Source organism: Fusarium musae, chromosome 4 (genome assembly GCF_019915245.1).
Source record: "Fusarium musae strain F31 chromosome 4, whole genome shotgun sequence".
Lineage (NCBI taxonomy): Eukaryota > Fungi > Ascomycota > Sordariomycetes > Hypocreales > Nectriaceae > Fusarium > Fusarium musae.
The window spans coordinates 3,479,521-3,506,871 of record NC_058390.1 but is presented as its reverse complement, the minus strand read 5'-3'; the positions used below and the strand labels follow the sequence as shown (position 1 = coordinate 3,506,871).

Sequence of the window (27,351 nt, the reverse complement as noted above, 5' to 3'; positions counted from 1 at the left end):
AAAAGTTTTCATCACAACTCCACAAGAGGAGGTTCGACAGAAGGTAATACCTGGACTATTCACATCTGGATAGGCATCGTTTGGAGGACGTTGTCTGCTGAAACTGTCTTGGAAAGACAACCAGCTGGTGCTCGCGTTTTAGGTCGTGTGTTAATCACCCGACTCGCCGCTCGAGCGTGAATACCCTTCAAACCGACCACATTCCAGGCCCTTTTGTCCCCTGATCACGGTCTGAGCAAGTACTCAACCTCGTTGAAGCTTGCTTCCCTCGATCCTTTTCAACGGCTCTTCGCTGAGGATATACCGCTCGACATTTCGATATCCTTTCACCGATCGCTCATTCGCATCGCCCTTTCATTCATCAATTTTTGTTTACTCCATCGACTACTCTGGATTTAATCTTTGACTCTCTCTCAACTTTGTTCTGTTCGATCACCCGGCTTCTTGGATTTGTCTCTTCTGGCTTCTCGTGACGCTTCCTCGGCATACGTTCTGCATCGACAATTCATCGAAATCCAACATTTGTCGATTTTATCGATATACCCACGTCGCTTAATTTTGTTCGCCTTGATTTATACAAACGCTACTTTCTAATCCGACTGGCTACTTCAACGCAAGGACTAGTCGAACCACATTCTCTGTCTATTTTCTTATCTCTCGAATCTTTAGATCTACGAATCCCGCTTTGAGCCAAGGACGCAGGCGGTCTCGCTCAAAATGTCTTCCAACAGTTTCGCTAACGGCCTCTCCATGCCCACTGGAGGCCTTGCTGCCCGTCGTGGCGGCCAAAACCCCAAGCCCCTCTCGGTTGACCTCATCAACCAGACAAAGGATCAGGACCCTGGTGCTCCCACCCCTCGCACCAGTCGCTCACATCTCCTTGCTGGCCTTAGAACGGCTCCCAAGTCCGCTACTGCTGCTTCCTTCGGCCCTCAATCTCCCACGACCGCCGTTCCCACGCAGCAGTATGCCCGGAACTCCATGGCTGGAAATGCCTATGGCATGGGCCAGGACAACGCCTACAACGCCCCCAAGACGGCCTATCCCCAATACGGTACTCAGAACAACTATAACTCAATGGTAGGCCAGCAGTACACTGTTGAACAGGTTCTGGCGCCCCCTGAGCTCGCTATGGATGAGCAGAACCATGACGATCCTGGCCTGTATGCCCAGCTTCTCGCTACTAACATGTACCTGGCTCAGCAACAGCAGCGCCTTCAGCAACAGCTTAGGAATGTCCAGGCAGCTGCTCAGCAATTCCAGCAGCTGAACCTTAACAACCCCCAAATCACACAACACCAGATTGCTCTATATGAGCAGCAGCAGCACCTCCAGAACCTGCAACTTAACGTCCAGGCTGCCTTCAACCAACAGCAGCAAGCCCAGCAACAGGCTCAGCAGCAAGTTCAACAGCAGCAGCAACAGCAGATTTACTACAACCCTATGACAGGCCAGTATTTTGTTGGAGATCCTCAGCCTGCTGTTCAGGTTACCTCGCCCTACAACGAGCAACCCTCGACCCCTGGCTTTGGTGGCTTCCACCACCAGCAGAACACGCCCTCGGTTCAGGTTTCTCCTCCCGTTGAGTCTCAGCCTTTCTCGTTCCGCAGCAACTCGCCTCCCAAGCGCTACGAGTCCCCCACTGAGGTTGCCCCTCTTCCTCCGCCTTCTGCTAATGCCTTCCGCCGTGGACACAAGAAGGCCTCATCTCTGGCTCCCGTCAACAGTGTTCTGGCTGCTTCTTTGTCTTCTGACGCTCCCAAGTCTGCTGGGCCCAAGACTTCCACTTTCCCAATCACTCCCCTGACTGGTGGATACGGACCTGGTCAGGCCCGTGCTGGAGAGCATCCTATCCGTCAGCCACGTGGACCTCCTTCCCTGGACGAGCTCAAGGCCAAGCCCACTGCTAAGCACGAGGGGAGCAAGAACTTCTCTGCTCGCACTCGTCGTTCCGCTGTGCACAACCTCGTCCGTGCTGGCCTTGAGCGCCGCAAAGGAACTGGTAGTTCTTGCGGGAGCATGAGCCCCGTTTCCGAGACTGCCGAGGAGTCTTCGACACCTATCACCGATAACGAGTCCGATTCCGGCCGCAGTGGTTCCGGCAGCCTAGCTGGTGACATGGAGTGCCCTAGCTCGCGTACTTCTGCTAGTGGTAGCTGGGGAGCTATTGGCTCTGATCGTCCCAGCTCGCGACAGAAGGCTCGCAAGAGCGTGGACAGTGTGGACAGCGTTGCCTCAAACACGGAGAGCGAGAACAGCTCTTTTGCTAATGTGTTCAAGAACGGCGCTCTGCGAGCTGCCAAGGCACAAGACTCGGCTGATAGCCAGCGTAAGGCACCTAGACTGGTGCTCACTAAGAGCAACCCCGCTGCTTAAAAGGTGACGCTTCGGCCGGAACCCTTATCGCTGTCACGACTTACGCGCCCGGACTTTTTCTTTCTGTTCACACGACTGCTTGGACTGGCGGACTGCATTTTGATGGTTGTCGTTTAGTCTTTTCTGATCACGCTGGGAGTCCTGTTACCATCTGCATGGGGTGGATGAAACACGTTTTCCTTACCTATTTCCGCAAATTTTACCATTACAGAAGTTTTATAATTCACTTCACAGTCTCTCCTTCAGACTTTTCTTCTTCTTCGTCACGACATTGGGGGGATCGCCCGGGGATAATCTTGTCTCAGCCTAGATGGACGAATGGGTTATTTGGGGGGGTTTGATGAGGAATCTTTATACCAATGAGGATGAGAAACCATCACCGGGGAACAAAATCTGGACTGGCGGCCTCTGTGAGGCAATCAGCCAGCCCCTGATGTGATTTACGGCCGGCGTTCCTACGGGGACAATGTTTCGGCAAATTTGACATTTGCTTTCTTGCATTCGTTAAGGTACCACACACTGTCTTTCTCTGCTGGTCATGGCCCGAGTCCCGGGAGACTTGGTTCATTTCATGTGTAGTACATACTCTGCAGGCAGCCAGGAAACCTGGTATGCTATCATGGACCGTCATGTGAACTGGCATGGGAAAGACATATTCATAGATTAGTTTTACAATGGCACAATCACAATTTGAAAGCCACTTGATGCTTGTTTGTTCATGTAATGACATGTCTTTGTGAGGATGAGTTGCCGTATTGTGGGTATAAGAATCAACCATATGCTCCTCCGATAAATGGTCGGATTCAGAGATGTACATAAGTCTAAGGAAGCTTCTTCTCCTTCCGCCTAAGCGGAATTGGCTCAAGTTCCCCAATCCGACCTCGATCTTCAACAATCACATCTGGACGGCTTCCGTAGCTCAGTTGGTTAGAGCGTCGTACTAATACTTCAATCCGAGTGTTCGGTAATGCGAAGGTCTCAGGTTCAAGCCCTGGCGGGAGCAATCCCAACGGCCCTCCAGATTCTTTTTTGCTATTTCTGGCGATAGTGTGATGCTTTTTTTTTCCGTGTTGTGTTGTGGTATCGTGAACTTGCGTCGTGGTGTTGAGGGTTGAGTAGGTGTTCGGAGGGAGGAGCGGAAAGGGAATGAACAAAATGAAACAAGTCGCTAAGAAGGCAGACAGTATTGATTGATTGAGAAGGGGAGTTGCTTCGCATCTTTTTGTTCTTTCATTCATTTGTTTTCTTTTGTCTTGGTCTTATTTGTTCATGCAATCGCAGTTTCGCTGCTTCTTTACCCATCCTCATGTCTATCATGTACAGCCCCTGAATTATCATATCGTGCTCTTCATATCATGCATTCCGCTCATCTCTCGTCTTCATCCTTTCGTTTCCTTTCCTTCCAATTCGTCATGTCCATTTGGGCTCTCCAGGCATTCGACTCCGTCTCTTACTTATGCCCACTCGTTCTGCTACCTCTGGCAACCCTGGAGATGCCATGCTGCCATCTCTGCTACCGAGCCCGTCTCTACTACTTAATCCATCTCTGCTGCTCCTCCCATCTCTGCTTCTGAGTCCATCGCGACTGCTCGGCGCGCGGCCTACGTTCTCCTTATTGCTCAAGCTGCTGTCGCTTCGGGCGCTCATGGTAATATCGCTGCGGGAGCTCAGGGCTGGACTGTTGCCGTTGGCACTGATCCCAATAGCTGCTCTGGAGCTACTCGAAGTAGCTAGCGAAGTGCGAGGGAGGCGACTCTTTGCAGATACGAATTCGCCGCTGACACGCCGGGGGATACCTGTTGGCCCATCCCTACTTCGGGGCCTGTAAAGTGCCCCCTCTCGTTCTCGCTCGACAGCAGCTGTTCGCCTTGGACTCGCCGCCACTTCGATATAAGTATTACTCGCAAGACTACCACGGCTCCTATGCGTAGGTGTCTGCGGAACTGACGCCGACGAATGTAAGCCAGGGGGCGTATAGCTTGCACCCCGTCGGGATCCTGGCCTTCTCGATGACGATGAACTTGGCACAGAACTGGACGCTCCCTCGCCGGATCTTCCACTTGGCTCGATGTTGGACCGCACCAACTCCGAGGCGAGGTTTCGTACAAGGACAGCCGAGTCCTTTTCTGATAGAGTCTGAATGGCAGCCATGAGAGATCGCACTTGGGAGCTGTTGAGAGATCTCGTTCCATCACCACTGCCCAAGCCAGGCTCACAAGCATCCATGATAGTCCTCACCAGTCTCAAGAGATTAAGTCGCACGACCGCCTTCTTGTGAGTCAAACGTTGCGCAATGCCCGCAAACATCTCGGGCTTCGCCAGCGAGGCCGCGACTGACGGGCTAAGGCGCAGAAGTTTGAGCAGTGGTTCCAATAAGTTGGAATCAAAGGCATTGACCCTGTTGGTGCTGAAGCAGCTGATGATCGCTCGTGTGAAATTACCATCGGCAAGGTGAGTCTCTACATTAGCTGTTTCCTCCTGTAGCCAGACCAAGATGGCATCGAGCGCAGTAACCTGCCAGTACTGGTCTGTGAGTAATGATACGTAAAAGTTGAGACCTTTATTCTGCCACAAGTATCTGCGGCCCTTGGACCCTGAGTGTGCCATGTCGCAGAGTATTGGTAGCGCAAATTCCTTCGGAGGCCGGTCGGTCTGCATGATTCTCAAGAGTAGAGGAATAATACCACCAACAGCGGCATCCTCCTGTCGTTCCTTGCTCAGACGACAGAGGTTAAATAATGTGTTGAGAACTTGATTAGATATTTCGCGGAAATGTGTCTGGCCCTTCTTCATGCTGTAGCTCAGAAGATCAATCAAAAATTCGATAGCATCGGCTGAGTGCAGCGACTCAATCGTTGTGGAAAGCATCGAGAGGTTCTTGATGAACTTGAGCATTGTGATCTGATGTATCGGCGTCATGCGCCGTAGATCTTTTAGTACACTTTTCAGAACTTGCCGATCTGCTACGACCTCCTTGACGTAGTTCTCAGCTTGGCTGAAGAGATAGAAAATGTTGACGATTCGTCCTTCGACGAGTTCACCAAGCTCGTCCTCGCCCTCTTCGTCAAGGACTCGGTGTAAGACAAGCGCTAACGGATATAAAATCTTGCTTCGCGAGAAGATTCTGCAAAAGTCGTTTTTGGGGGTTGGTCCTTGAAGCTCAAACACGTTCCAAATACCGTTGACCCCAATAAGAACAAGGTCTCGAGTAACGTCGTAATCCTCATCAAGAAACTCGACCAGCACGTTCAGACCACCTGCAGATACAAACATTTGGAGGGTCAATGTTGACGTCTGGTACATCTGACGGACAAAAGCAGCCGCCTCAAGACGAATCTCATCTGAGTATTGGCGCGCAGCAAACTTGGTAATAATGGGAATGCCACCCACGAAACACAAGTTCTCTTGAATTTCCACGTCGTCCAGGATGATCTGAAGAGTTAGCAGGTCACAAGTATAATGCAGATGCCAAAACTTACTGCATTAACGACCTTGAGGAGCTGCAGAATCATGTACTGCCTGCTCTTGACGGTACAAGGCTCCAAAATTTCAAGAATCGGTAACAGCCCGTGAGCGCTAATAATCAGATTTTTCACCTCGTTGTTCTCCCAGAGCAAGGCAAGCTATGTTATGTCAGTTGCCGGGTTCGGAATGTGAAGGACGACAAGACTTACCAAATCTTCCGAGAACTCAGCTAGGGCATCCTCACCCTCTGTCGTTTTGAGAGACCTCACTAAGTCCTCAACTCTCTCTGCTAGCCTGGCATGCCGATCTCTTGCAATGTTGGCCTCCAGATCCATCTCATCCCATCCTGGGTCCATCGATGCGAAGGGGTCGTCTTCGTCTTCGTCATCCCCTAACCAGGAATTGCTCGACACGCGAGACATGAGCATCAAGCCGCCATCCTCGGATCCCTTCTCACTCTCCTCCTTCTCCGCTATTGATGATTCAGGTCCGAAAACGTCGCTAAAATCTTCGTCGTCATCTTCTGCGAACTTCTGGATTTCTATTGATGATCGTGTTCGTCGCATTGGCCTGTCAGGGAGGACTGATGGTCGAGACAAAGGCTTCTTCTTCATACTACCTGAGCTAGATTCCTGCATTGACCTCGGTAATGATGTAAGATCAGATGGGTGAAAGAGTTGTGGTGCATCGGTCTGTCGTGAGTTCTATAACTATGTGAGCATTGTGCATATGGGGTCCAGACACCTGTAACTTACTCGTCTAACAGCTTGATTCGCATTGTGAGTGAAGACATTATCATTATCCACGAATAGATCAGAGAAGTCTTCCATACTTTGCTCCCGATAGATGATATCTGGCCTTGGTGGAAGCTCAAACTTGATATTTAGATTTGATTTCGTCGGCGATCTGGTCCGGCCGGCACCAGCGACCTTGCTTGAGCTTGATTTATTCCGACTGTGCGTTTTCGTAGGCTCTGAAGACTTCGTGGGCTTCTTCGGTAAAGGCCTGATTGTCTGCTCCTGTGGATCGATGTCTTGCCAGTGGCCTGGCCCCTTTATTGTCATCAACTCGCCTTCAAAGTCGTCATCGTACGAATTACTATCATTTCTTCCATCATTCACTGAGGCAAAGGCTTTGAGACGATCACTCGATAGTAGACCACCGAAGTTGTCTTGTGGCTTGAGATGAGGCAGTTGTAGTGCGCTTGGTGAGATAGCTGTCGCAAAATCATCGTCCCAGTTGTCATCATCTGTGATACGGTTAGGTTTGGGCAGAATACTCAGACAGCGAGACTTTTAACACACCAGCTAGTTCAGGCTTACTGAAAGCTCCTGCACCAGGACGTAGTTTTGCAAGTGATAGACCGCCCTTGGCGGGAGTTCCACCAAGAAATCTCGATGAAGGCCCGGCATCAGAACCAGTCGATTGTCGAAGTCTTGGTCCGGAGGATTTTAGAGCTTTGTTCCATTGCTTCACTTCCTCCACAGCATCGCTGAAATTGGCCGGTGTTTTTGATACAGGTGCTTCCGTTCGGCGACAGCCTGTGATCCAAGCATGACGAAGTAGTTTTCGGGCAGTTACACGTAGATTGGGATCTTTTTGGAAACATTGCATGAGAAAATCACGGGCAGCCTGGCAAAGATCAGCAAAAGCACACCCAAATAGAACGGGGGAGACTCACAGCAGAGATGCCTTCAGGCAGTGGGGGGTGATCATCGTTGACAATTGCGAATAGAGCAGGCATAGCAGCCAAGTTGTGATATGGCGGCTTGCCTTGAAGAAGCTCGATAACCGTACATCCAACACTCCAGATGTCAGACGCAGAACTCGCTCCGGAAAGCTGAATGATCTCAGGGGCCATCCAATATGGTGTGCCGACAACCTGCGCCTCCTTATCTTGACCACCAGCGAGGGTGCTGGTTGAAACGCCGAAGTCTGCGAGTTTGACGGTACCGTCCTTTGTTGTGAGAATGTTGGCGCCTTTGATATCTCTATGTATTACACCCTGGTCGTGCAGGTATTGTAGTCCCTGCAGGACCTGCGTCATGTAGACCCCAACCAGATTCTCGGGAAACTTGCCATATGCCTTGCATATTGAGTGCAGAGAACCATTCTCACAATACCTAAGTTTGTTAGTTCTATAACTTCAAAAGTGGAATCGAATCGCATACTCTAGGATAATGTTGAGGGCGTCAACGGACTTGACAAAGCCAATGTACTTGACAATATTGTCATGCTACTGCTTGTTAGTCTTCAGATATGATACCGTTTCAGACCAGGATTCCTACATGAAGGTTCTTGAGCAGATCGATTTCACTCTAAACAGCACTCACTCATGTCAGTTCGTCAGAATCACAAACCATTGAGCTTCAGGGTAGAGCTCAGAAACAACCCACCTCGATCATGCGCAATTCGCTCTTGGGAAGATCTGCAAGCTTGATCTGCTTCACAGCAACCGCCTCGCCATTTCCCCAGTTGAAGGCCTTGTACACAGATCCGAAAGCACCTTTCCCGAGGCATTCACCTAAACGCTAAAAGCAGAAAAGGTAAACGTTAGCGACAACTTTCTACTAAACCCTGCTGCTACTCTCGCTTATCATGATATCCGACTTTCCAGGGATCGGGATCAAGCGCCGGTGATATCGGTAGTTGGATATACGCACGTAGTCCTTGAGCCCTGGATCTTGGAGGGCAGAGCTTTCTCGTAGCTTGTCTTTTCGTGAGGGCGTTCCTGGTGTATAAGGTCGTTCGCGGGAGGCCACGGCGGCGCGGCCATTGGCGTGGTACTGCCGCTCGGGCATTATCTCTCAGGCGCTCTCTAACTCAACGATGCTCTGGCTTGGTCAGGACAAGCTGGAGTATGCCTCCTCGGTGAAAGCAGAGGCAGTTCGGCGGAGGAAGGACAAGGTTCAGACCAAGACGGAGATATCATTCCCGGCGAATATCGAACCAAGGGAGCGGAGCGGCGCAGTGTAATTCGTTTCTACATACGAGATCGGATTCGGTACAGAGCTGATGTCGTCGAGTCTGGCGAATGTAGTTGAGCTCGTCGAAAGCTTGGTTGACGTCGCCAGCGTGATCGAGGAGGGGAATGGGATTAACAAGGTCCGTCCGTTCGGTCGTTTCGTTTCGTGCGGTCGCTAACAGAACAGCCCAGGGTTAAAGGAGGGACAGGATGAAATAACCCGGGAGGGCAAGGGATTGAATTGCGTGAGAGTTTGTTGTTAAGAGAGGGAGAGAGAGAGGGAGTGGAAGGGTCGTGAGTAAAAAAAATAAGATGAAGTAAACTTGGAGAAAGACAGAAAAAAAAAGCAAGGTAAGAAACTGGGTGGAAATTCGGAGCTGGACCAAAAAGCCACTGATCTCCAATCAATCATGCGCTGGACTGGACTCGACTGAAGGTGTTGTTTCTCGTCTCAGATTCACCTCCATCTCACTAGACTAGACTCTCATCAGGCAGTGGAGGCTCGCAACCCAACCCGAATCGGCCAGGGCCTGCCTGGGGCAGCCCCGTAGGGTGATGAATGGTCGGTACCTTGAGCTGTCCATGCTGGCTAGGTGCGTACGTGACGGGGTGCCTGGGGGGCCCGTGCCGCCTGCAAGTCCAGCGCTCTTCAACGCCCAGCTTCGACTTGCAGGGCCATCCCCCACTAGCTCGCTATTCAATTCTCCACCCTCGACACAAGCAAGCAAGCAACAACACGATTGACTTATAAAAACAATTTCATTGTTAGGACTCGATAATGATGTCAACTTCGACTCTCAGCACCAGTTTCAAAGAGACAAAGTTCTAGGCATGTTTTGGAATTCTTCACTTACAAGGAACGCTCCACCTTTTGAAACAGTTCATGTTCATGCCATGCCATGCCATGTAAGCCAAGGCAGTGAGTGGATGCATTCAGACACAGGCACACGCAAGCCAATACTGGTTGGTATTCTCTTCCAAGTCAACTACATATCTCATCTCCGCTTATCATTAGACAAAAGTACCGACTTCATAACTCTAGGTACGTCCTCTAATAGACTCCAATAACGGCCGAATATGCTTACCACACTTTAAAACAAGCCTCACCGTCAACGATCAACTTGGAAACTCATCCGTCGCACACAAACTCTATAGCCGTCCGGGTTATTCTCTTTCAGCCAGCTCCTCCGACGCCTCAAATGCTAAGTAGTTAGTTAACTTATGTCTTTCCCTGTCAGCAACAACCAACAGCCCAATTGAAATACCTTGCTCTCGAGGACCACGCCGATCCAACCCTCGAAGCCACTAGTCAATGCGTCTCATACATATCATCCTAGCAAGTTACTCAGCTTGACTTGACTTTGCTTGACTTGCTTGATAGAGTTAAGTTACAAGTTAAGTTACAAGCAATGCCAAGCTGGGAAAGATATCGTATCTCACCGTCGATCGATATCGTGCACGGAGACTCTTTTCTTGTTTTCCTTGTAAGCTGAACCGCAGACTAAACTGAGATTGCAATCTCATTTCTTGCTCAAAGCGCCTCCGCTTGGCTCGGCATTACGTGACGCTGCCATGACGATACTTCACGCCCTTTACAGACATCGGAGTTGAAACATTCACCAATACGGATACTATATATGTCAATTTATGAGTTATGACATTCGATTCCACCCTTGATCAATAGTTTGTCCGCAGGGTCGTCTTTGAGTTTGATACATCATGTCGGCAGCCGTGCTCAACAGTCCCTTATACAGTCTCAGGGGAGGCTTATGCCGGCAAATGGAGTGTGCTTTCACTGGCTGGGAGCAAGTATTGGACGACGAAAGGAAACCATATCAACTTGATACCTTAGGTTCTCGTATTGCTTCACCGTAGCTGTACATATCGCAAGTTGGCAGCACGTAGCCGTCCCGAAGACAAGGTCCTTCAAGCCACATCAAGATAGATCGACCAGGATCTCACGATGATGTGCGTCTAATCGTGGCCGCTTTATTGACCAGCAATCCCGGCAGTTATCCATCATATCAGTATGTGGTAGCACAAGCAACGGTCCAGAAGTATGTGCTCATTCAACGTCAACTTTCATTAGATCTTCTGCCTGCTCATTGTCGAGCCAAAAATGTTACCAACCGTACAATTATGATACAATCCTGCCGACACTGCTCGGTTTTCCGTTTTAACGCCGTCCGACCAAATAGCAAGTAATCCCGGTATTTTATATCCCGCTTCAAATCGAATGCAAACTGGTACATTGCGCCCTCTTTATTCTGCCCCGTCCCCTGGCAGGGTTCGACTGAGGCCAGCCTCAGCCCACCATTCATCGGGAATATCTTCACGTCGTGCTAGGCTACGCACGATGCGCTGCATTCCCATCCAGTCATCTTCGACGTTTGCGTTGCTGCCTGATGCTGTTGAGCTCTCTCGGTTCTGTCTGTTTCGTTCCGGTCCTTGCTCATCGTCTGAATTGCCCACGGACAAGTGTCCCACCCAAGCAGAACGTGATCGGAGGGAGCGCCCTCGGCGCAAGCCCCTGAGCAACTGAGAATTGTTAATGGGCACTAGTCCATCCGGGGATCTTCGTTGTCTGGAATCAGAACCAACCGCCCCTTCATCCCGAAGGGCGCCTCCATCAATTGGGGCGTCTTGGCCAGCTTCAGGTAGTCTTACGTGAACACGTCGCCTCTCTGCCCGACGTCTTCTAATTTGATCCAGGACGCTTAGAGTCTGGTCGATGTCTTCAGTTTCGGAGCCTTCGCAGCCCGACTCACAGGCCTGGTCAGCCAGTGCGTCAGGGTCTTGGTCGGGCGTGGTGAAAGAGGTGCCTGATGTGGCACCGGCGCTCTGAGATGCAACATTTGATGCAAAAGAGGAACCTGCGCTAGGTGGTTGAGGGTCAGGGGTAAGTGTGGATAGAAGAGTATCCCAGACCTCTGGACTAAGGCTCCTATCACGGTCGCCAAGTCCGTCGACACGCTGCATAGGTGCGAATCGCGTAACCCTGTTTGACGCACGGAGAGCTTCACGCATTGCCGAGCGGTGAGCTCGGCGCTGGTTCATTTCTTCAGAGTCATCTGTGGTAAACACGGGGTGCGTTACAGCAGAAGGAAGTCTTTGCGGTTGAGCTCTATTCTCTTCAGAAGCTCGTCCGGGATGCGCAGCCAACGGTACAATCTAGGTTAGTTGTTAGTAAAAACCATATGACTTGCACAATTGGGACAAAACGTCATCGATGGTAGAACTTACCACTGCAGGACGAGGTCGAGGATCCCCATGCCAACCCAGATCCCAATCGTCGTATGGCGGCTGTGAGTTGGTGTTGCTTCGATCTTGTGTGTTGCTGCCATCCCTAAACAGAGAGTTTATGCGCTCTTCAAGCATGCCCCTTCTACGTTCATCCGATCTAGCCATCTCTCTAAGAACATCGCGAAATGGTCTCGCTCGGCGCAGCCCATCAGGACCTCTCGTAGTCTCTAGATCAGGTGGAAATCCAGCTTCAGCCCATGGAAGAGAGCGACCATCTCGGTCGGTCAGAGTACTCGATTGTTGTAGCGAGCCATCATTTAAGCGGTCGCGAATTGAGAAGATACGGCGATGCGCGGCGCGGCGTTCAATTCGTTCTGTGCGTATATTGCGACGTATGGAGGAGCGGGGTGGCGACGTCGCACTGCTCTTCTCTGCAGCTTTGGAAGGGAGATCTGACTCAACGGGGGCAACAAATAATCTGCAAGACAAGGTTAACAAGTGCACGGTGTTGAGAGAACGAGGCCGTCACTACTGCGACGAATATGCAAAGCACGAAGCGCGCATTATCAAGCAACGGAAGTGCGCATTCGCTACATTTGCAGCATGCCTTTGCGTTGATATAGTGAAGCGATGGCGACAACGACAAGATCGATCGACCGGGGCATCACTACGCTGGCGCGATGGCAACGAAGGTAACGGACGGGTAGGAAAAAAAACAAGGATGCGCTTACGGGAGGCCCATGGCTGATTTAGTGGAAAGTGATTGACGAAAACGAGCGAAAACTGCGAAATAAGGAATCAAAAAATTAAGTCGTAATGATTGCAAAGACCAGAAATTGTTATCATTGATGAAAAGTCGATGAACAGTGATGACGATGCTGCCTAGAGTAGCAAGGTTGGTAAAAGCCAGACGACAAATGCGTGAAGCGTGAAGCGGGTAATTAACCAGTGGAGAGGATGAAAGAACGGAGTGGGCGACAGGCAAAGGGGGTGCGGGGGGTTCAAGATGCAGCTCCAGGGCAGGGAGACTGCGATGAAAATTATTTGACCAATCAGAGGGGCTAGAGCTCTTGAGGCTGAGAGCCCAGGGCGTCCAGTTCGCGTGCGCGTCTGATAGTGCTTTCTAACGTATCGCGATAAGGACTGTTAGTGGAAAACTAGCTTCAGCCAATCGACACTAACAGACCACATCTGGTTATCCAGAAATTTGAACAGATTAAAGACTGCACAGCCACAGAGCCACATCAGACCACTTTTCATCGGCGTTCGGAGAGCGGGTGAGTGTGGCTTGCAACACCCCACCCCATGTCGACATGAATTGCCCCAAAGTGAAAAATGAGGGACGTTGGAGCCTCACTCATGTCGTGACGTCTATAACGAAACTCGACTCATAATCATCACCAAATACGCCAATTCGCCCTGGGTCTGACTCAATCAGCATCTCAGGAGCCTCACACGGCACTTCTCCTCCCCAGCGCCGGGCTCCGATGAGATGCCGTCTCACCTAAGTCTTCATCATGTCTTCCATTCAGGAAATCCAGTTCGCCCTTAGCCGTATTAATCGGGTCTTGGCCAGCAAAAGAATACCAGGCTACAGAGACATTCGACTAGGCCTCGATCGTATCAACCGTGTCGTACCAGAGAACCAAGACTGGAAGGGTATCCATGTTGCTGGCACCAATGGCAAAGGCTCAATATGCACCTTTCTTGCTGGTATGTTCAAGCTCGCTGGTCTCGGCTATGGAAGCTTCACATCGCCGGCCTTTCCAGAGAGGCACAATGGAGTCACAGTAAATGGTCTTTATGTGAATCCGCGAATGTACGATATGGAAATGAAGCATGTTGAGGAAAAGTACAGTCGAATTTCTGCTGGTTGGAGATACAAACACGGAGAGGACCCTCCGAGTCTAACACCATTCGAGGTCGAAACAGCAACAGCATTCCGAATATTCAACAAAATGCGTGTTCCATATGGTATCGTCGAAGTCGGTATGGGCGGTGCTACCGATGCAACCAATGCTATGAAGCAAAAGTCTGTCACAATCATCTCCAAGATCGGCCTCGACCACCAGGAGTACCTCGGAAACTCCATCGAAAACATTGCCAAGGTCAAAGCTGGCATTATGCAAAAGGGCGTTCCTTGTATTGTTGACCACACTAACAAGCCTTCTGTCATCCATGTACTACGAAAACATGCTCGAGAAGTAGGAACAGACATCATCCTCACATGGAAGGGCGAACCTTTACTGCTAACTCTCGACAATTCAAGATGGATGCTTGAGAGCTATCAAGTTCAGAACCTGTTGTGTGCAGCCATGGCTTTCCGTCATCTCTTCCCCTTGCAGGAGATCAACTTGGACAGACTCTTGGAAACCGAGCCTTTCTTGCCAGGTCGTTTGGAAACAGTTGAAGTCAACGCGCCACTTTCTGGTCTTGAGCCACGGGAAATTCTGGTCGACGGTGCTCACAACATGTTGGGAATCACAGAATTGCGCAACCATGTCAACAAACGCCTACGAAGAGATGACCAACCAGTGACTTGGGTTATGGGTATGTCCCAAAGCAAGCACAAGCCTTTCTTCAAGATGATGGAAAAGCTTGTCCAGCCCCAGGACAACTTTGCTATGGTAGAATTTACTCAAGGTCCCAACGATCCTCAGCCTTTGCCTGCCTCGTTCGGTGCCGAATACGCCAAGATGAAAAAAATCGATCTTGGCAATGTATATTCAGGAACGCCCGATATCGCGGGTGCTCTTCCATGGGCTTGCAAGAAGAGCGATGGTGGGCCTTTGGTGGTCACTGGAAGTCTTTACCTGATTCGACAATTATTGAGCCTCGAAGGCATTCGTCGAAGAAGAGAACTAGGTACGAGAAGACCAGGTAGATCTCAACTCTACCGATATTCCAAGATTGCTCGAGAGAGAAATCTGACACGCGAGGAGAGACGGGAGTTCAAACGGGCGAGACGACACCACCATCTATCACCGATTCGAAATGATGTCTTTGCCCTAGTACCCGAAGGCGGCCCTATACAACCACTCAAAGTACCCGTCAAGACAAGAGAGCTGCAAAGGATGGCTGCATTTCATAAGAAGCAGGGAGAGGGATATCGGATGTCTATCGCCGCCATCAAGAGGGATATGGAACGCCAAACGAAGGATACAGATAAGCCTGAAAAGGCCGTGGAAAATATTGCCTCCCGTCTTGAAGATTTGGAGGCACAGGCTGCGAAGCACAAGGCAGCATACGATGATGCCATGTTCAAAATTAGGGGATACCGTGCACTACCGCACATGAAGTACAAGAGTCACCGGCAAGTGTTTGGGTATCCAGCCACCCCCAAGGCCCCAACCAAGTCCCCTTTCGAACCTAAGTCAAAGAAGCGCAAAGGCAAATCTAGGGGGTCAGAGAAGGACAACAAGGAGAGCTTCAAAGATCAACTTGCTGCGGCTGAGAAGCAAAGGGCACTGGAGATAAAACAGGCCAAGATGAGGGAAAGCAGCGATCCCTTTGAAGCAAAGGTGGCTGCTGACAGGAAAACGTAGTGAAACTTATGATGACTTGGAATGTTTGAATATCTATAACGCGAATGTACTATCACAAAGCGATTTACGCATCGGAAGGGGAACTGGAATGGAGAGATTTGGTAGGATATATATGTACAATAGCAGGTAGAGGGGTAAAGTCTATCCTAATCTATCATGAAGCTCCAGTCTTCTAATGTGAACACCGTAAAACCCACTTCATATCTTTTACCTCACATTTTGGCAATCTCAGTTCGTTATTTACCTGCTTTGCTTACGAACTAGGTATCACATGATCAGACCCTCACTTTACACCCAGCATTTGTAGCTTCTGAATCCCCTCATCTTCCATCTCACCGCCATGCCACCGTCCCATCTAATCATCGTCTGCTGCCACGGAGTTTGGCTCGGCGGCCCAACCCTCGGCCAGGAGGAAAGAGAATGGCTAATCGCAGACTTTCAGCGTGGTGAAACCCCGACTTTTGTTCAGCATATAAAAGCTGGCGTAGATGCCCTCGCTCAGAATCGCCCTGGCTCTGTTTTGGTGTTTTCTGGGTATGTAACCTGGCTGATATTACTGTGCGTATTCTGACAATGGTAGAGGGCCGACGCGCAAAGAGTCGAGAATTTCCGAGGCAGTTGGCTACAAGAGCATCGCAGCCAAGAACAACTATTGGGGACTGCTACAGGATGAACAAATCAACGATGCAGTATTGTTGGAAGAGCGCGCGCTTGATTCGTACCACAACATCCTCTTCTCCCTAACACTCTTCTTTTCCCACTACAAAAGATGGCCAGCTCGCATCACCATTGTAAGTCATGGTTTTAAGAAAGAGAGACTTGTCGATGGGCACTGCACAGCTATTGGCTTCCCTCTCGACAAAGTTACCTTCATTGGTATAGATCCTCCCGGTATGGCAGCATCTTCGAAAGATCAAGATAAAGAAGAGGCGATGAAGGGTGCTACGTTGGCCATGGGTGAGTGGAGGGATGATCCTCATGGACGAGGGGAGAGTCTTGCTGGGAAGAGAGTGAAGAGAAACCCTTGGAGTATATGGCAGGGTGTATTTCCAAGCGGAGATGACGATCGTGGCGGTTTGGCCATCAACATGGAGAACGGAAGCGAATTTATAGACGAGGAGGCAGCGCGGCCTTGGTGATCTCTATCACATCCATGTCTATACCGCAAATCTACAGAACACTTTTCTCCCCTTCTCTGAGATGTAACTTGCCCCTCGGTCCCCTTTCCACGGCTTTAACCAAGAACTGCACAGCATCGTCCACCATCTTGGGACTGAACTTATGTCCAATACCCTCGTATACTCTATCATCCACCTCCAACCCACCATCTCGATACCAGCCCTTTTCGCCCACAGCCTCCTTCAATAACGTCGAAAATTCCTTGGTGTTGGCGTATGGAACCAACTCATCGTCACCGCCCGAGCAAAGAAGTAGCCTCTTGCCTTTGATGCGCTCATCCAGAATAGCCCTCAGGCGAGTCTGTTCGGCAGAGGATAATGCAGATGGGATGGGCGAAGTACCGAAGCAAATGGCCTTGGGGTCGTGTTTACTGCAGATTTCGATGAGATCCTTGGGAAAGTATTTGCTTCCGATGAACTCGGCGCCGCAATCGAGCTTCGATTCAGCAGCGCGACCAGACATGAGTCCTATCTTGTCAGCTTACGTCCCTCACATTTAGTTAGGATAACTCACCCGCGAAATCAGGACATCCGATAATCACCACAGCCGCATCAATCCTCTTCTCCCCAAAGAATGCCTGCCAGGCACCATGTCCACCCAGACTCCAGCCAAGGCACACATGGCCATCAATTTCAAGACCAAGATACCCCGAAACAAGATCCATAAGACCGCCCATATCTGACACGCCTCCCTTGACCATGGAAAACATGTCAAGCGCATGGGTCGGATTTCCCTTTTTCCAAGGATGGTTCGCTGATTCGCTCACCTTTCTAGTTCCGTGGTTTGGCATATCAAATGCCAGGGCGATGAGGCCGCGCTTGGAGTTGCTACCAGCATGCGCGCCCCATGCTCCTATGGTGCGTCTCGCAATATCATTCATAGTTTCTCGTGATCTGGTACGAGGGTGCAGAAGCCATAGGCATGAAACGGGGACATTGGGAGGAAGTTCATCAAGACCGTAGACATCGACACGCAAACCCGCCATATGAATGGTCTTGAGGGAAATTTCTGGAGCGGCTGGGAGGCCTTGGGTGACGTACTTTACAGACATGGCGAAAACAGAGAGAAATTTATTCGTATGAGCAGAATGAGTAGAGGTTGAAGTTGCTGTTTTGAAGTGATGTCCATGGATATTCATTATATCCGATCTTCCCCAGGATCGCCGGTGGGTCTAGGGTAGCGAGCCGGTGTCGGCCCCATGATTTTGGAGAAGCATCATATCATAGACAAGGATTAATAAAAGCACTAAGATGTAAATGGTTATTCGTATTCAGAATATATCTCATCGACATTTCTGTCTCAAAAGATGCCTTGTGCGGTTGTGGGAAGGTTGTGCGTGGTAAACCGGTGAAGACCTCTCATTTGAGGTTGAAGTTAAACAATAATTACAAGGAACGCTTGACGAAAGTGACCAAACTCAAGACCTATTCCAGGAATCTTGATGCAGTGACCATAAGATTGACAACATATATTCACATTCAAATGCTGCATCTCTAATAATTTCAAAAGAATTATTAATTCACGTTGTGCTGCTATTGCCTCACGCAAACTAACTTATATAAAAAAGGGGTTAAATAAACCAACATCATCATTCATCGCCATGCTGCTGCAAAGCAGAAAACAAAGAAACAAAAACCTGCCAAGCCCTTCCTCAACGCCGTGTGCGGTATCGTGCCTGTCCCGTTGTCCACTGCCCTATCCCAGTCCAGCCCAGTCCAGTTCCTTATGCTGCCCGCGAAAAAGAATAATGTGTGCTGATTCAAAAAAAGAAAATCCATTTCGTCCATCTTCTAAGTCCGTTCTACGGTCCAGTACTCCCTGAGAAGTACATCGAACCCGTGTGTAATGGTCTGCCGAGCAGACACCTGTAGTTTTGTAACTCTAGAGTTCGTGACTTTTAATCAACCTTCCAGTGGTCATGCTCGTCAGAGCCTAGATAGAGCTCGACACCGTACAAAACCATGGTCAGGCCGATGTTGGCCCACTGCCAGTTGCTGCCCTCAACATCACCACCTCGAAGAGTCCAGCCATCTGGACCGTCGCTGGTGGAGAAATGCTGTAGGAGCAGACTGGTGTAGACTGCTATTAAAATTGACGGCGAGAACCAGCTGAGGAAGCCCAAGAATTTACTTGCAGTCTCAGAGTCCTCCCAATCTGGTTCTTGCATCATGGCTCGCGCACCTGACTCGCGAATTGAGGGGATGATACGTGTAGCGCAGTAGAATACCAAAGAGCGGTATGTTAGCGAAATGATGACTGATGGCGTGATAGTCTGGAAGGCGGCATATAGTAGCGCCAATGACGAGTGAACAGCGGATGGCAATGAGCCCAGCATGTGGAGGAAAGTCGAGTAAGATGCCATGATGACAGGCGGTAAAGGTGGAATATCAGACTCTGAGCCATCTTGACCTTGTGTATGGTCTGCATTTTCTGATGGCAGATAATCGGTGAAGATCTGGTAGATGCAGAGCACAATATAGGCAAACAGAAGCGACGACTCAATAGGATTGCCGCGACCACTGCCGATACCAAAAGCGCACAGGAACACGGCAGTTGTCATCGCGATGCCAATAAGAGTGGCATCAAGGTTGCCGATTTGAGGGAATTGTGCTACCCTCCAGAGGAAGTACACGGCGCTAGCCATGATGGAGCTGGAGAGAACCAGAAGAACGATCTGCGCCAGGGTTAGCATGCCTCAGATTTCAAGATTAGAGATAAAACTTACCAACCAAGTATCGCTTCTTCCACGGTTGACAAGCCATCTTGTGAGCTGTCCCGCTGCCTGGATGACCAGCAAGGTACAGAAGCCCTCCAGTAGCTGGAACACGGGCCCCGAATACCGTAGCAAATTATCCCATCCACCCAGCGTGATCGTCTCAACCAAGCCGTCCTTGCCAAACATCCATTCCCTCCAACTTGTGCTCTTGGAGTTGAACAGACCACCCACTGTTCGCTCCACCCAATTTGTGTTGTCGGCATCGACAGCGAACTGTCCCAGCGCCCAGATGAGGAGGGCGGGGATGATGATCCACTGCGACAACCGTAGAAATCCAGAAAGGAAGTACCGCGAGCGTGACTTTTCTGGCGTCAAAAGCTCGAGGCTGGAATATGTAAAGTAGAAAAGGAACAGGGCTAGACTGTAAGCCAGCCCACTATCGCGACCGCCGACATCGAAAGCGACGGGGATGGAGAGGACGATGCTGAGCAGGAAGATAGAGCTGAATATCGCCCTGAATAACCACCACATCGGAGCGAAGAGATGGCAAGCGTAGGCCGCGCCGAGGGGAGGGTATCGAGGTCGTTGGTTGCGTTCAGCAGGTGGGCATCCAAGTGCGATACGTCAGGCGATAGCCAAGAATATCGTGACAGCCTAAGATGTCGCCCGGTGTGCGGAGTAGGTAGTTTCAAGGGGAGAATTCACCCATCGATAAGGCTCTTTTGTCTCGATTTCGTCAAAATGCGTGCAATATATCGAAGGTCTGTGACAACCTAGCGGCAGAGCTCGAGCGGGACAAGACGAAGCAGTTTTGAGGTTGAGAAGTTCAAGATCAAGATTAAGATAAACGGCCAGTTCCCCAAAATTGGCGGTTGGTCGGTCTAAAATTCACGGCGGTAGGGTAATGGTACGTAGTGATTTGGAGCTCCCGTCTGTCAAATCTGGGTTCGGCTGTTGCTTGATGTTTGAGTGTGACTTGCGCACACAGCAATGCAATGTGGCTAATCGAGGTAGCGGCCAAATTTTGCTTATCGTCTGCTATCTTCACGTGGCAGAGGCAGCTCAAGTCTAAAGTAGTCACCCGCGCCGCTAAAATCAAGCAAAGTTTGGTGCGAGGGAGGCCATTTTGATTATTAGCACGTGCTAATGATCTTGGATTCTAGATATTCTCTTGTTTTTTGTGTTAATTTAACGGACCAAGTTTCAAGTTTCAAGAAAGGCAGGTTTATGCATCGTGTTTTTTTGACTGATCGACCAAACAGACGCTGCCAGGATGACCTGGGTTGGCTGGTGCATAGCGTCACATCAACATGATAGGTTCGCAGCACATCTCGCAATCAAGAGTCGATCAGTACCTACATAAAGCAGGGCAAGCAAGATCTGGGATAATGACAGCATCAGAGGGTAATCTCAGCACTGACAAATCTTCCGGTCTAAGTGTTATCAATCACAGAAACCTGCCAGGCCTTAAAGATGATGCATCGCCGTGCATGCAAATTCTTGATTCAACAAAATCAAGGTCATGAAACCAAGCTCAACTGAAGAACGAGTTAATTACCTATTCACGACCTCTAGATAAGACTCATTCAGCTTAGCGTGCTTGCCTTCCGTGTTGGGCACAAGTCGCGTCTTGTACTTATCCGTATATGCCTATAGCCAACCCCACCTCGTGATCTTCAAAACACGGCCAAAGCCCTACGCATCCACTTTAGGTAACAGTTTGTCTCCACGTCGTGTTAGAGCCTCCTCATTCTTACTCCTTCATCATCACAACCACCCACCTGTCGAAAGTCACCCTTTTCCTCCCCTCGCCGACCCAAACAATGTGCTTTTTGATCTCTTTGAATTTTGATGACCTCGGCAATTTTGTGTTCTTGCGCCAGTGCGCAGATTCTCGCGTCCTGTTACGCTCTACCAAACCCAACACGACATCTATATCCATCCATTAATTACCTTGCCTGCCTGCCTGCCTGCCTATGATTTGAAATGAAATTAAAAATGCTCCTCCAGTGAGGCAGTATGGTCTTCCTTCTATCGCACTCCCTTGCGCCAAATGATCTGAAATCCAACCTTGACCTGCTCCCTCCCGATCGAGAACCCGACGCGAGTCGATATAATATTCAGAACAATTGTACCAAGTGTTGCCATTGTAATGAGCAGGAAACTGTAGCGTGGACATGATGCGAGGGAGATTAATCTTGGTCATCCCGAACTCATGGTGCCTGCTGTATCAAGTCAAGATCTCACGGTATTGTTGGGGCATACAGCTGTACAAATGCTGCGATGCTAGAAGATTTAGCAGTTGATGCAAGTGCATTTATTTTACATTTCTATATCCCATCAGCTCGAGAACTGTTCCATTCCCATGTTCGTTGTTGTACATTGTGCTGCCCCTATGGTTGTGGTGGTCACTATGGTCGTGACCATATTGGGTGGTGGCGATGGCCTCAACACATTTTGAGAAATGACTTGGGAGTGGGGGATGTATCGCGATGACTTCAAAACACCTTGGAATCATCGCGGCGCTGTGTTGGGCGGGGCATCAAGAGCCTCACGTCGCTAAAGCTTCACAATGCCGCTGAAAGCTGCCCACCAGCTGGCAAAGCACCCGCCGCCCCAGCAGCACGTTGGCTGCTACTGGCAACCCCGCTTGCCTCACCAGAGCTCACAGCACCACCGCTCGCACTCACACCAGGGAGGGCATGAGAGGAGGAGGGGATATAGTCTGATCTAAATCACCTCTTTTCCAAGGGGGAGCAGGAGGCGCCGGGGTAACCGGTCAGGACAAACTGCTCTCGCCTGGTGGATAAGGAATTCGAAAATCCGACGACACCCCGAGTTCGAACCCCGACGACATACCCGACGACAAAAGAAAAACCCGAAAAATCCCTAGGTGGTGGTGGAACAGAAGGCGCCAGCGCAACTGGTCAGGTCAAACTGTTCTGGCTGAAGGAAATGGCTCGACGACAAACCCCGACGACAAAGAGATGTAGGAGGCTTAACACCAGCCTCCGAACTCTTTTGCCAATTTGGCATATTTTATTTTTATCTGAGGTAAATGTGTATTGTATGTAATATATTCTTTTTGCAAGCCTTGGAGATAGAATAAAATATAATAATTGAACTGAAATGACTTGTGTATTGGATATACCTATCTTAAAATTTAATTAATATCTAAGCTAGAGTAAATGATATATATTAGCGCTGCACTGTATATACATGCTATAGAATAATATAGGCGACATAAGATAGTATAGTATTGCAATCTGTAAAAAGACATACTGAGAAATTGAATTGGTATAAAATATAAGCTCTTGAATGCTCCTCTCTATATATGATATTGATAATGATTGATTGACGTCGAATGCGATGCTTCATTATTGGCTGGACAGTCGATCGCCCAGAGATCGCCCAGCCCTTGGCACTAGCTTGGCGATAACCTCGCTGGCTGTGGATATCAACCACACCAGACAAACACCACAGACGCTCATGAATTGCTTCGCGAAATAAGCTTAAAAGCCCCACACGCGCACAGGACATTGCGCTCTCACGTCCTGGAGAAGAATCCCCGAACTCCCCGGGATTTACAAAATGAAATGAAAACAGAGCAATGCGCAAATGGTGGAACGCTCTTACGTGAGAGAATGACAAGGCGATACGATATGGCATTCACTTCGCGACCCCAAGAAAAGCCCGACGAGCCGCAATTCATTTCTCCTAGCCTAATGACGCCTTTTAGGGATTCGATGATGCGACAGCAGGGTCTAAAGTAAACGACCAAGACGGGAATGGCACCACTCTTATTTCCATGGAGAGGGGTGAAACGCTCCGGACCCTCGGGATGCAATTCGTTGGTCAAGGCAAACTTCAAGCCTGTTGCCATTTTTGGTTTTCTTTGACACTAGCGATTGCATCATTCCTGGAGAATCGGGCCATTCTTGATCATCTCCCCGTGAGCAACGGCGATGAAGAACAAGGCTCAACGGCTATCGAAAGAGGGACCGATTGAAACATTCGGGAAGTCTTCACCAAGAAAAGGGTTTCCAAGTAAACATTTTGATGAATTGGCATCGATGTGACGTTGGGCCTGCATAAGCCTGCAGCGAAGATCAGAACCTCAATTGCTTGTTGTTGGTATGGCTCAAGCATCCTTCTCTTTTGAGCTCAGATCAATGTTATCACAGCTGACCACAATCACATCCGATCATTCACCGGTCATCCACCTGGTCAACGCCTCATCAATAGTTGATTGTTGCTCACTATCCGGCCGAATTGCGTGCGATCTATCAGTATCAGCTTGCAGGAACAGGCTTGCAAAGTCGGACTCGCCTCCATCGCTCATGTACGTAAAAGCTACGTTATGCATGCACCACAGCCAAAGACCCCACGCGTTGGAAGACAGTGCTCCAGTCAGGAATGTTGAAATCACCTTGTTTTGAGCCCCTGCCAGGCAGCAGGGAATACATCTGGGATCGACCTGACGGAGATTCCGGTGGATTTGCTCCTTGGGCGATGATGCGACGCAATTGGACCTCTACTAGCTGACGTGCAGCTTCAGTCTGGGTCGTCGGGGTTGTTAGAGGTCTGGTACGGATGTTCGGCACATGGCGTGGACCGGGTGGGGGCCCCGTTCGCCGCTCCGGATAGATTTGCGGCCTATGGCTTCGCTTCATTTGTCTGTTCATATCTAACGTTGGTTGTAGGCATTTGGCGACACTCCGGTGTGTGGAACATCTGATCCATCGTGAGTGGTGTGCTGTGTTGCAGTTTGTCCTCAATTGCTATCCTAGCGTGAGCTTTGATAGATGAGAGGGCCAAAGAGGATCGATATGGGCGACGTCCGAGGGGCTCGATGAAGAGACTGACGACTAAAAGACCCCATATCTGGTTCAGTAGTGAGCTTCTACGCCGAGGATGGAAGCAGGCTCTGAACCTTGTTTGTGCGACCAACAACCAAGTTGGTAGGGATCGTAGGATCGTAGGATCGCAACCTTGGTGTGGTATTATGTCTGAGAATTGAGATCTTCTCACCCTCTTTAAATGCAGCTCGTCTCCCAGCATTTTCTTTCGCTCACACCTAGCAGTCGCCTAGTTTGTGATTTGTGCCTGGCCCACCTTTCTTCTTTTGTTCTTGTTGCGATACCGTAACATCTTGAACTTGGTCAGCTGGTGTTTGAATTCAATACAACACAACACACCTTCAGCCTTGATAAGCTCACACTCTCCTCCTACGCTGTCATAATGGCTGAAAAGATATCTCTCGGTTCTGGAGGCGGAAGCCCTGACCCAGAACGTCGTCAATCTGAACTCCAAACTCCTTCGTCACGATGGGCGTCTCTGTTTGGCGGCGAGGGTGTCACTGCCGGGCCTCGAATTGCTCAATTGCCCGAATTTGTGAGGCGTGATCTTTCGGACTCTGAGGATTCAAGCTCTGCCATTCTCAACAAACAGCTGGCTGCGGAGCAGGGAGAGCAGATCCAGTACCGCACTTGCTCATGGCAAAAAACTGCTGGTCTGCTTTTCAGCGAGTACATTTGTCTTGCCATCATGAGTTTCCCTTGGTCGTACAGTGTCCTCGGATTGGTGCCTGGCATTATCCTGACAATTATTGTTGCTCTCATCGTTCTTTACACCAGTCTCGTTCTCTGGGAATTTTGCCTCCGCCACCCGGAGATGCGCGATGTTTGCGATATTGGACAGATGCTATTTTGGGACAAGAAGTGGGCTTGGTGGGCAACTGCTGTGTGCTTCATTCTTAACAACACCTTCATTCAAGGCCTCCACGTTCTGGTTGGTGCCAAGTACCTCAACACCATGACCGAGGCCGATGATGTTGGTAGCTGCCGGACCGTTATGTTTTCGGTTATTGTTGCTGTTATCAGCTGGGTTTGCTCTCTGCCCAGGACGTTCGACATGATGGCCAAGCTCGGAACAGCATCGGCTTTCTTCACATTCGTTTCCGTGCTGCTCGCTGCCATCTTTGCTGGTATTCAGGACCACCCATTTGGATACGATCCTGCAAAGCTGGGCGAGCCTATCGTCACAGCTATTCCTGTCAAGGGCACGACTTTTGTGAATGGAATGTCCGCTTTTCTCAACATCAGCTACACTTTCATCGGCCAGATTACCCTTCCCAGCTTCATTGCAGAGATGCGAGATCCCCGGGACTTCCCCAAGGCTCTGTGGGCGTGTACGATTGCTGAGATCATTGTTTTCAGTCTCGTTGGAGCCATCGTATATGCTTATACCGGCAATCAGTATGTGACCGCGCCGGCTTTCGGTTCGCTCGAGAATGTGTACAAGAAGGCGGCCTTCTCGTTCATGATCCCTACAATCATCTTCCTTGGCACCCTCTATGCCTCAGTATCGGCTCGCTTCGTCTTTTTCCGACTCTTCCGCAACTCCAAGCACTTGAACAGCCACACTCTTGTTGGTTGGGGATCTTGGAGTGGAATTCTTCTTGTGACCTGGATCTTTGCTTTCATCATCGCCATGGTCATCCCCTTCTTTAACTCTTGTAAGTACCCGAAGAAGAGTTATTGCATCGGTCGTTGCTAACCACTACCTTCTAGTGCTCTCCGTTATGTCGTCTCTCTTTGATAGTTGGTTTGGCTTCATTTTCTGGGGAGTTGCTTATTTCAGAATGCGCAAAGCTGATAAGGAAATTGGACGACGACATGGCAAGATCGCTGATCTTACCGGAAACATTGTTAACCTCATCTTGATTGCGATTGGTATTATGTTCCTTACTGTTGGTACATATGCCAGTGTACAGGGCATTATCGACCAGTACGAGGCTGGCACCGTGGCTGGCGTATTCTCGTGTGCGTCCAACGGTCTTTAAAGGAGGGGAGCAAAGGGAGAACTTGTAGAGAAACACGTTATGCAATGATACCCGAGCTGGAACAATACACGCGGAGTTGGTCTTTCTTGATCGAGACGATGGTGAGCTGCTTTCAGCTACGATCGATCCCGTTATGGCGTACACGAAGTTGTAGAATTGGAACCCTCATGATGAATCATTGAGATAGAAATTGACATGTCGTAGATGTTGAAGTAAAGTTGAAGTGGAGGCTGAGGCTCTGCCTGAGCTGAACCTTAGCTCGACGCCCACGCCAACCAGTTCTTGCCAAAAAAGCCCAGAACTTGTTGTCACATGCACTTTCTCCATTGTTGCATTTTCTTTCAAGCATATTCATAGAATAAATTGCTGACACAGTTCAAGTTGAATGAGAATTAGTGATGCAAAGTTGTTGCTGACTCCAACGTATAGTCTAGCTGTCGACTCTAGGCATTTGACAGAACTGGCCTACCTTGGCATCTGGTGTATTCGGATGGAATCTTAGTTTCTTAAGCAGTTAAGCAATCCCGAACATTGAAATTGACGCTGAAGAAGCCTTCCATTCATTACATATATTTGAACGCAAGCTGAGTATTTGGAAAGAGACACGTTGGCATTATAGTATTCGTATTCGCACTCCATGGGGCTCAAGAATCGCATTCTGTTGTATCCTCGTCGTGACGGTCCACCTATCAAGGGAAAAGCCCTACCAGATTGCCGCAATTATGCATTTCGCCAACAAGATAGAGAGAGATAGAGCTAGGAAGTTTCCAAGAAATACCGAATAATCGTATGGTCCTGGTGTTTATCAACGGAAATTGACGGTCCCGAATGGCACCACTCGAACCATTTCCCCTCTTGTCGTTCGACAACTGGGTTCAAAGAGTTTGAAGTTTTTATTCAATATTTACTTATTTATTATTGAGGCTAGAAGCAAAAGTGACACAGCCAACTCAGCGCAGTGAAAATTAAAGCTAATTGAGCTATCACTGTTGGGTAATGCAGCTCAATTGCTTATGAT

General features: G+C 49.5%; 8 protein-coding genes and 1 non-coding gene across 9 annotated transcripts; 5 read left to right on the top strand and 4 right to left on the bottom strand.

Annotated features, from left to right (window-relative positions):
* Positions 1-717: 717 nt before the first annotated feature.
* On the top strand, positions 718-2,376 carry J7337_006015 (uncharacterized protein; the record flags this gene model as incomplete). Its single annotated transcript, XM_044823683.1, has 1 exon — positions 718-2,376. One exon carries the CDS (start codon positions 718-720, stop codon positions 2,374-2,376), a length of 1,659 nt encoding a protein of 552 aa, XP_044682174.1.
* A 908-nt stretch (positions 2,377-3,284) lies between these two features.
* On the top strand, positions 3,285-3,379 carry J7337_006014. Its single transcript has one exon. It is a non-coding gene; the product is annotated as a tRNA-Ile (tRNA).
* A 407-nt stretch (positions 3,380-3,786) lies between these two features.
* J7337_006013 (uncharacterized protein) lies at positions 3,787-8,642 on the bottom strand (the record flags this gene model as incomplete). Its single annotated transcript, XM_044823682.1, has 9 exons — positions 3,787-5,808; positions 5,856-5,999; positions 6,051-6,545; positions 6,597-7,090; positions 7,146-7,473; positions 7,523-7,964; positions 8,013-8,077; positions 8,238-8,372; positions 8,505-8,642. The coding sequence occupies 9 exons, from the start codon at positions 8,640-8,642 to the stop codon at positions 3,787-3,789; spliced, it is 4,263 nt and encodes a 1,420-aa protein (XP_044682173.1).
* Positions 8,643-11,068: 2,426 nt separating this feature from the next.
* Positions 11,069-12,791, bottom strand: J7337_006012 (uncharacterized protein; the record flags this gene model as incomplete). The annotated part of the gene is made up of 3 exons (XM_044823681.1): positions 11,069-11,977; positions 12,050-12,527; positions 12,781-12,791. The coding sequence occupies 3 exons, from the start codon at positions 12,789-12,791 to the stop codon at positions 11,069-11,071; spliced, it is 1,398 nt and encodes a 465-aa protein (XP_044682172.1).
* Positions 12,792-13,566: 775 nt separating this feature from the next.
* J7337_006011 (uncharacterized protein) lies at positions 13,567-15,594 on the top strand (the record flags this gene model as incomplete). Its single annotated transcript, XM_044823680.1, has 1 exon — positions 13,567-15,594. The coding sequence occupies one exon, from the start codon at positions 13,567-13,569 to the stop codon at positions 15,592-15,594; it is 2,028 nt and encodes a 675-aa protein (XP_044682171.1).
* A 340-nt stretch (positions 15,595-15,934) lies between these two features.
* On the top strand, positions 15,935-16,733 carry J7337_006010 (uncharacterized protein; the record flags this gene model as incomplete). Its single annotated transcript, XM_044823679.1, has 2 exons — positions 15,935-16,128; positions 16,175-16,733. The coding sequence occupies 2 exons, from the start codon at positions 15,935-15,937 to the stop codon at positions 16,731-16,733; spliced, it is 753 nt and encodes a 250-aa protein (XP_044682170.1).
* A 31-nt stretch (positions 16,734-16,764) lies between these two features.
* J7337_006009 (uncharacterized protein) lies at positions 16,765-17,824 on the bottom strand (the record flags this gene model as incomplete). Its single annotated transcript, XM_044823678.1, has 2 exons — positions 16,765-17,240; positions 17,287-17,824. 2 exons carry the CDS (start codon positions 17,822-17,824, stop codon positions 16,765-16,767), a joined length of 1,014 nt encoding a protein of 337 aa, XP_044682169.1.
* An 846-nt stretch (positions 17,825-18,670) lies between these two features.
* J7337_006008 (uncharacterized protein) lies at positions 18,671-20,020 on the bottom strand (the record flags this gene model as incomplete). The annotated part of the gene is made up of 2 exons (XM_044823677.1): positions 18,671-19,447; positions 19,499-20,020. The coding sequence occupies 2 exons, from the start codon at positions 20,018-20,020 to the stop codon at positions 18,671-18,673; spliced, it is 1,299 nt and encodes a 432-aa protein (XP_044682168.1).
* A 4,710-nt stretch (positions 20,021-24,730) lies between these two features.
* Positions 24,731-26,333, top strand: J7337_006007 (uncharacterized protein; the record flags this gene model as incomplete). Its single annotated transcript, XM_044823676.1, has 2 exons — positions 24,731-26,006; positions 26,062-26,333. The coding sequence occupies 2 exons, from the start codon at positions 24,731-24,733 to the stop codon at positions 26,331-26,333; spliced, it is 1,548 nt and encodes a 515-aa protein (XP_044682167.1).
* Between the last annotated feature and the right edge of the window lie 1,018 nt (positions 26,334-27,351).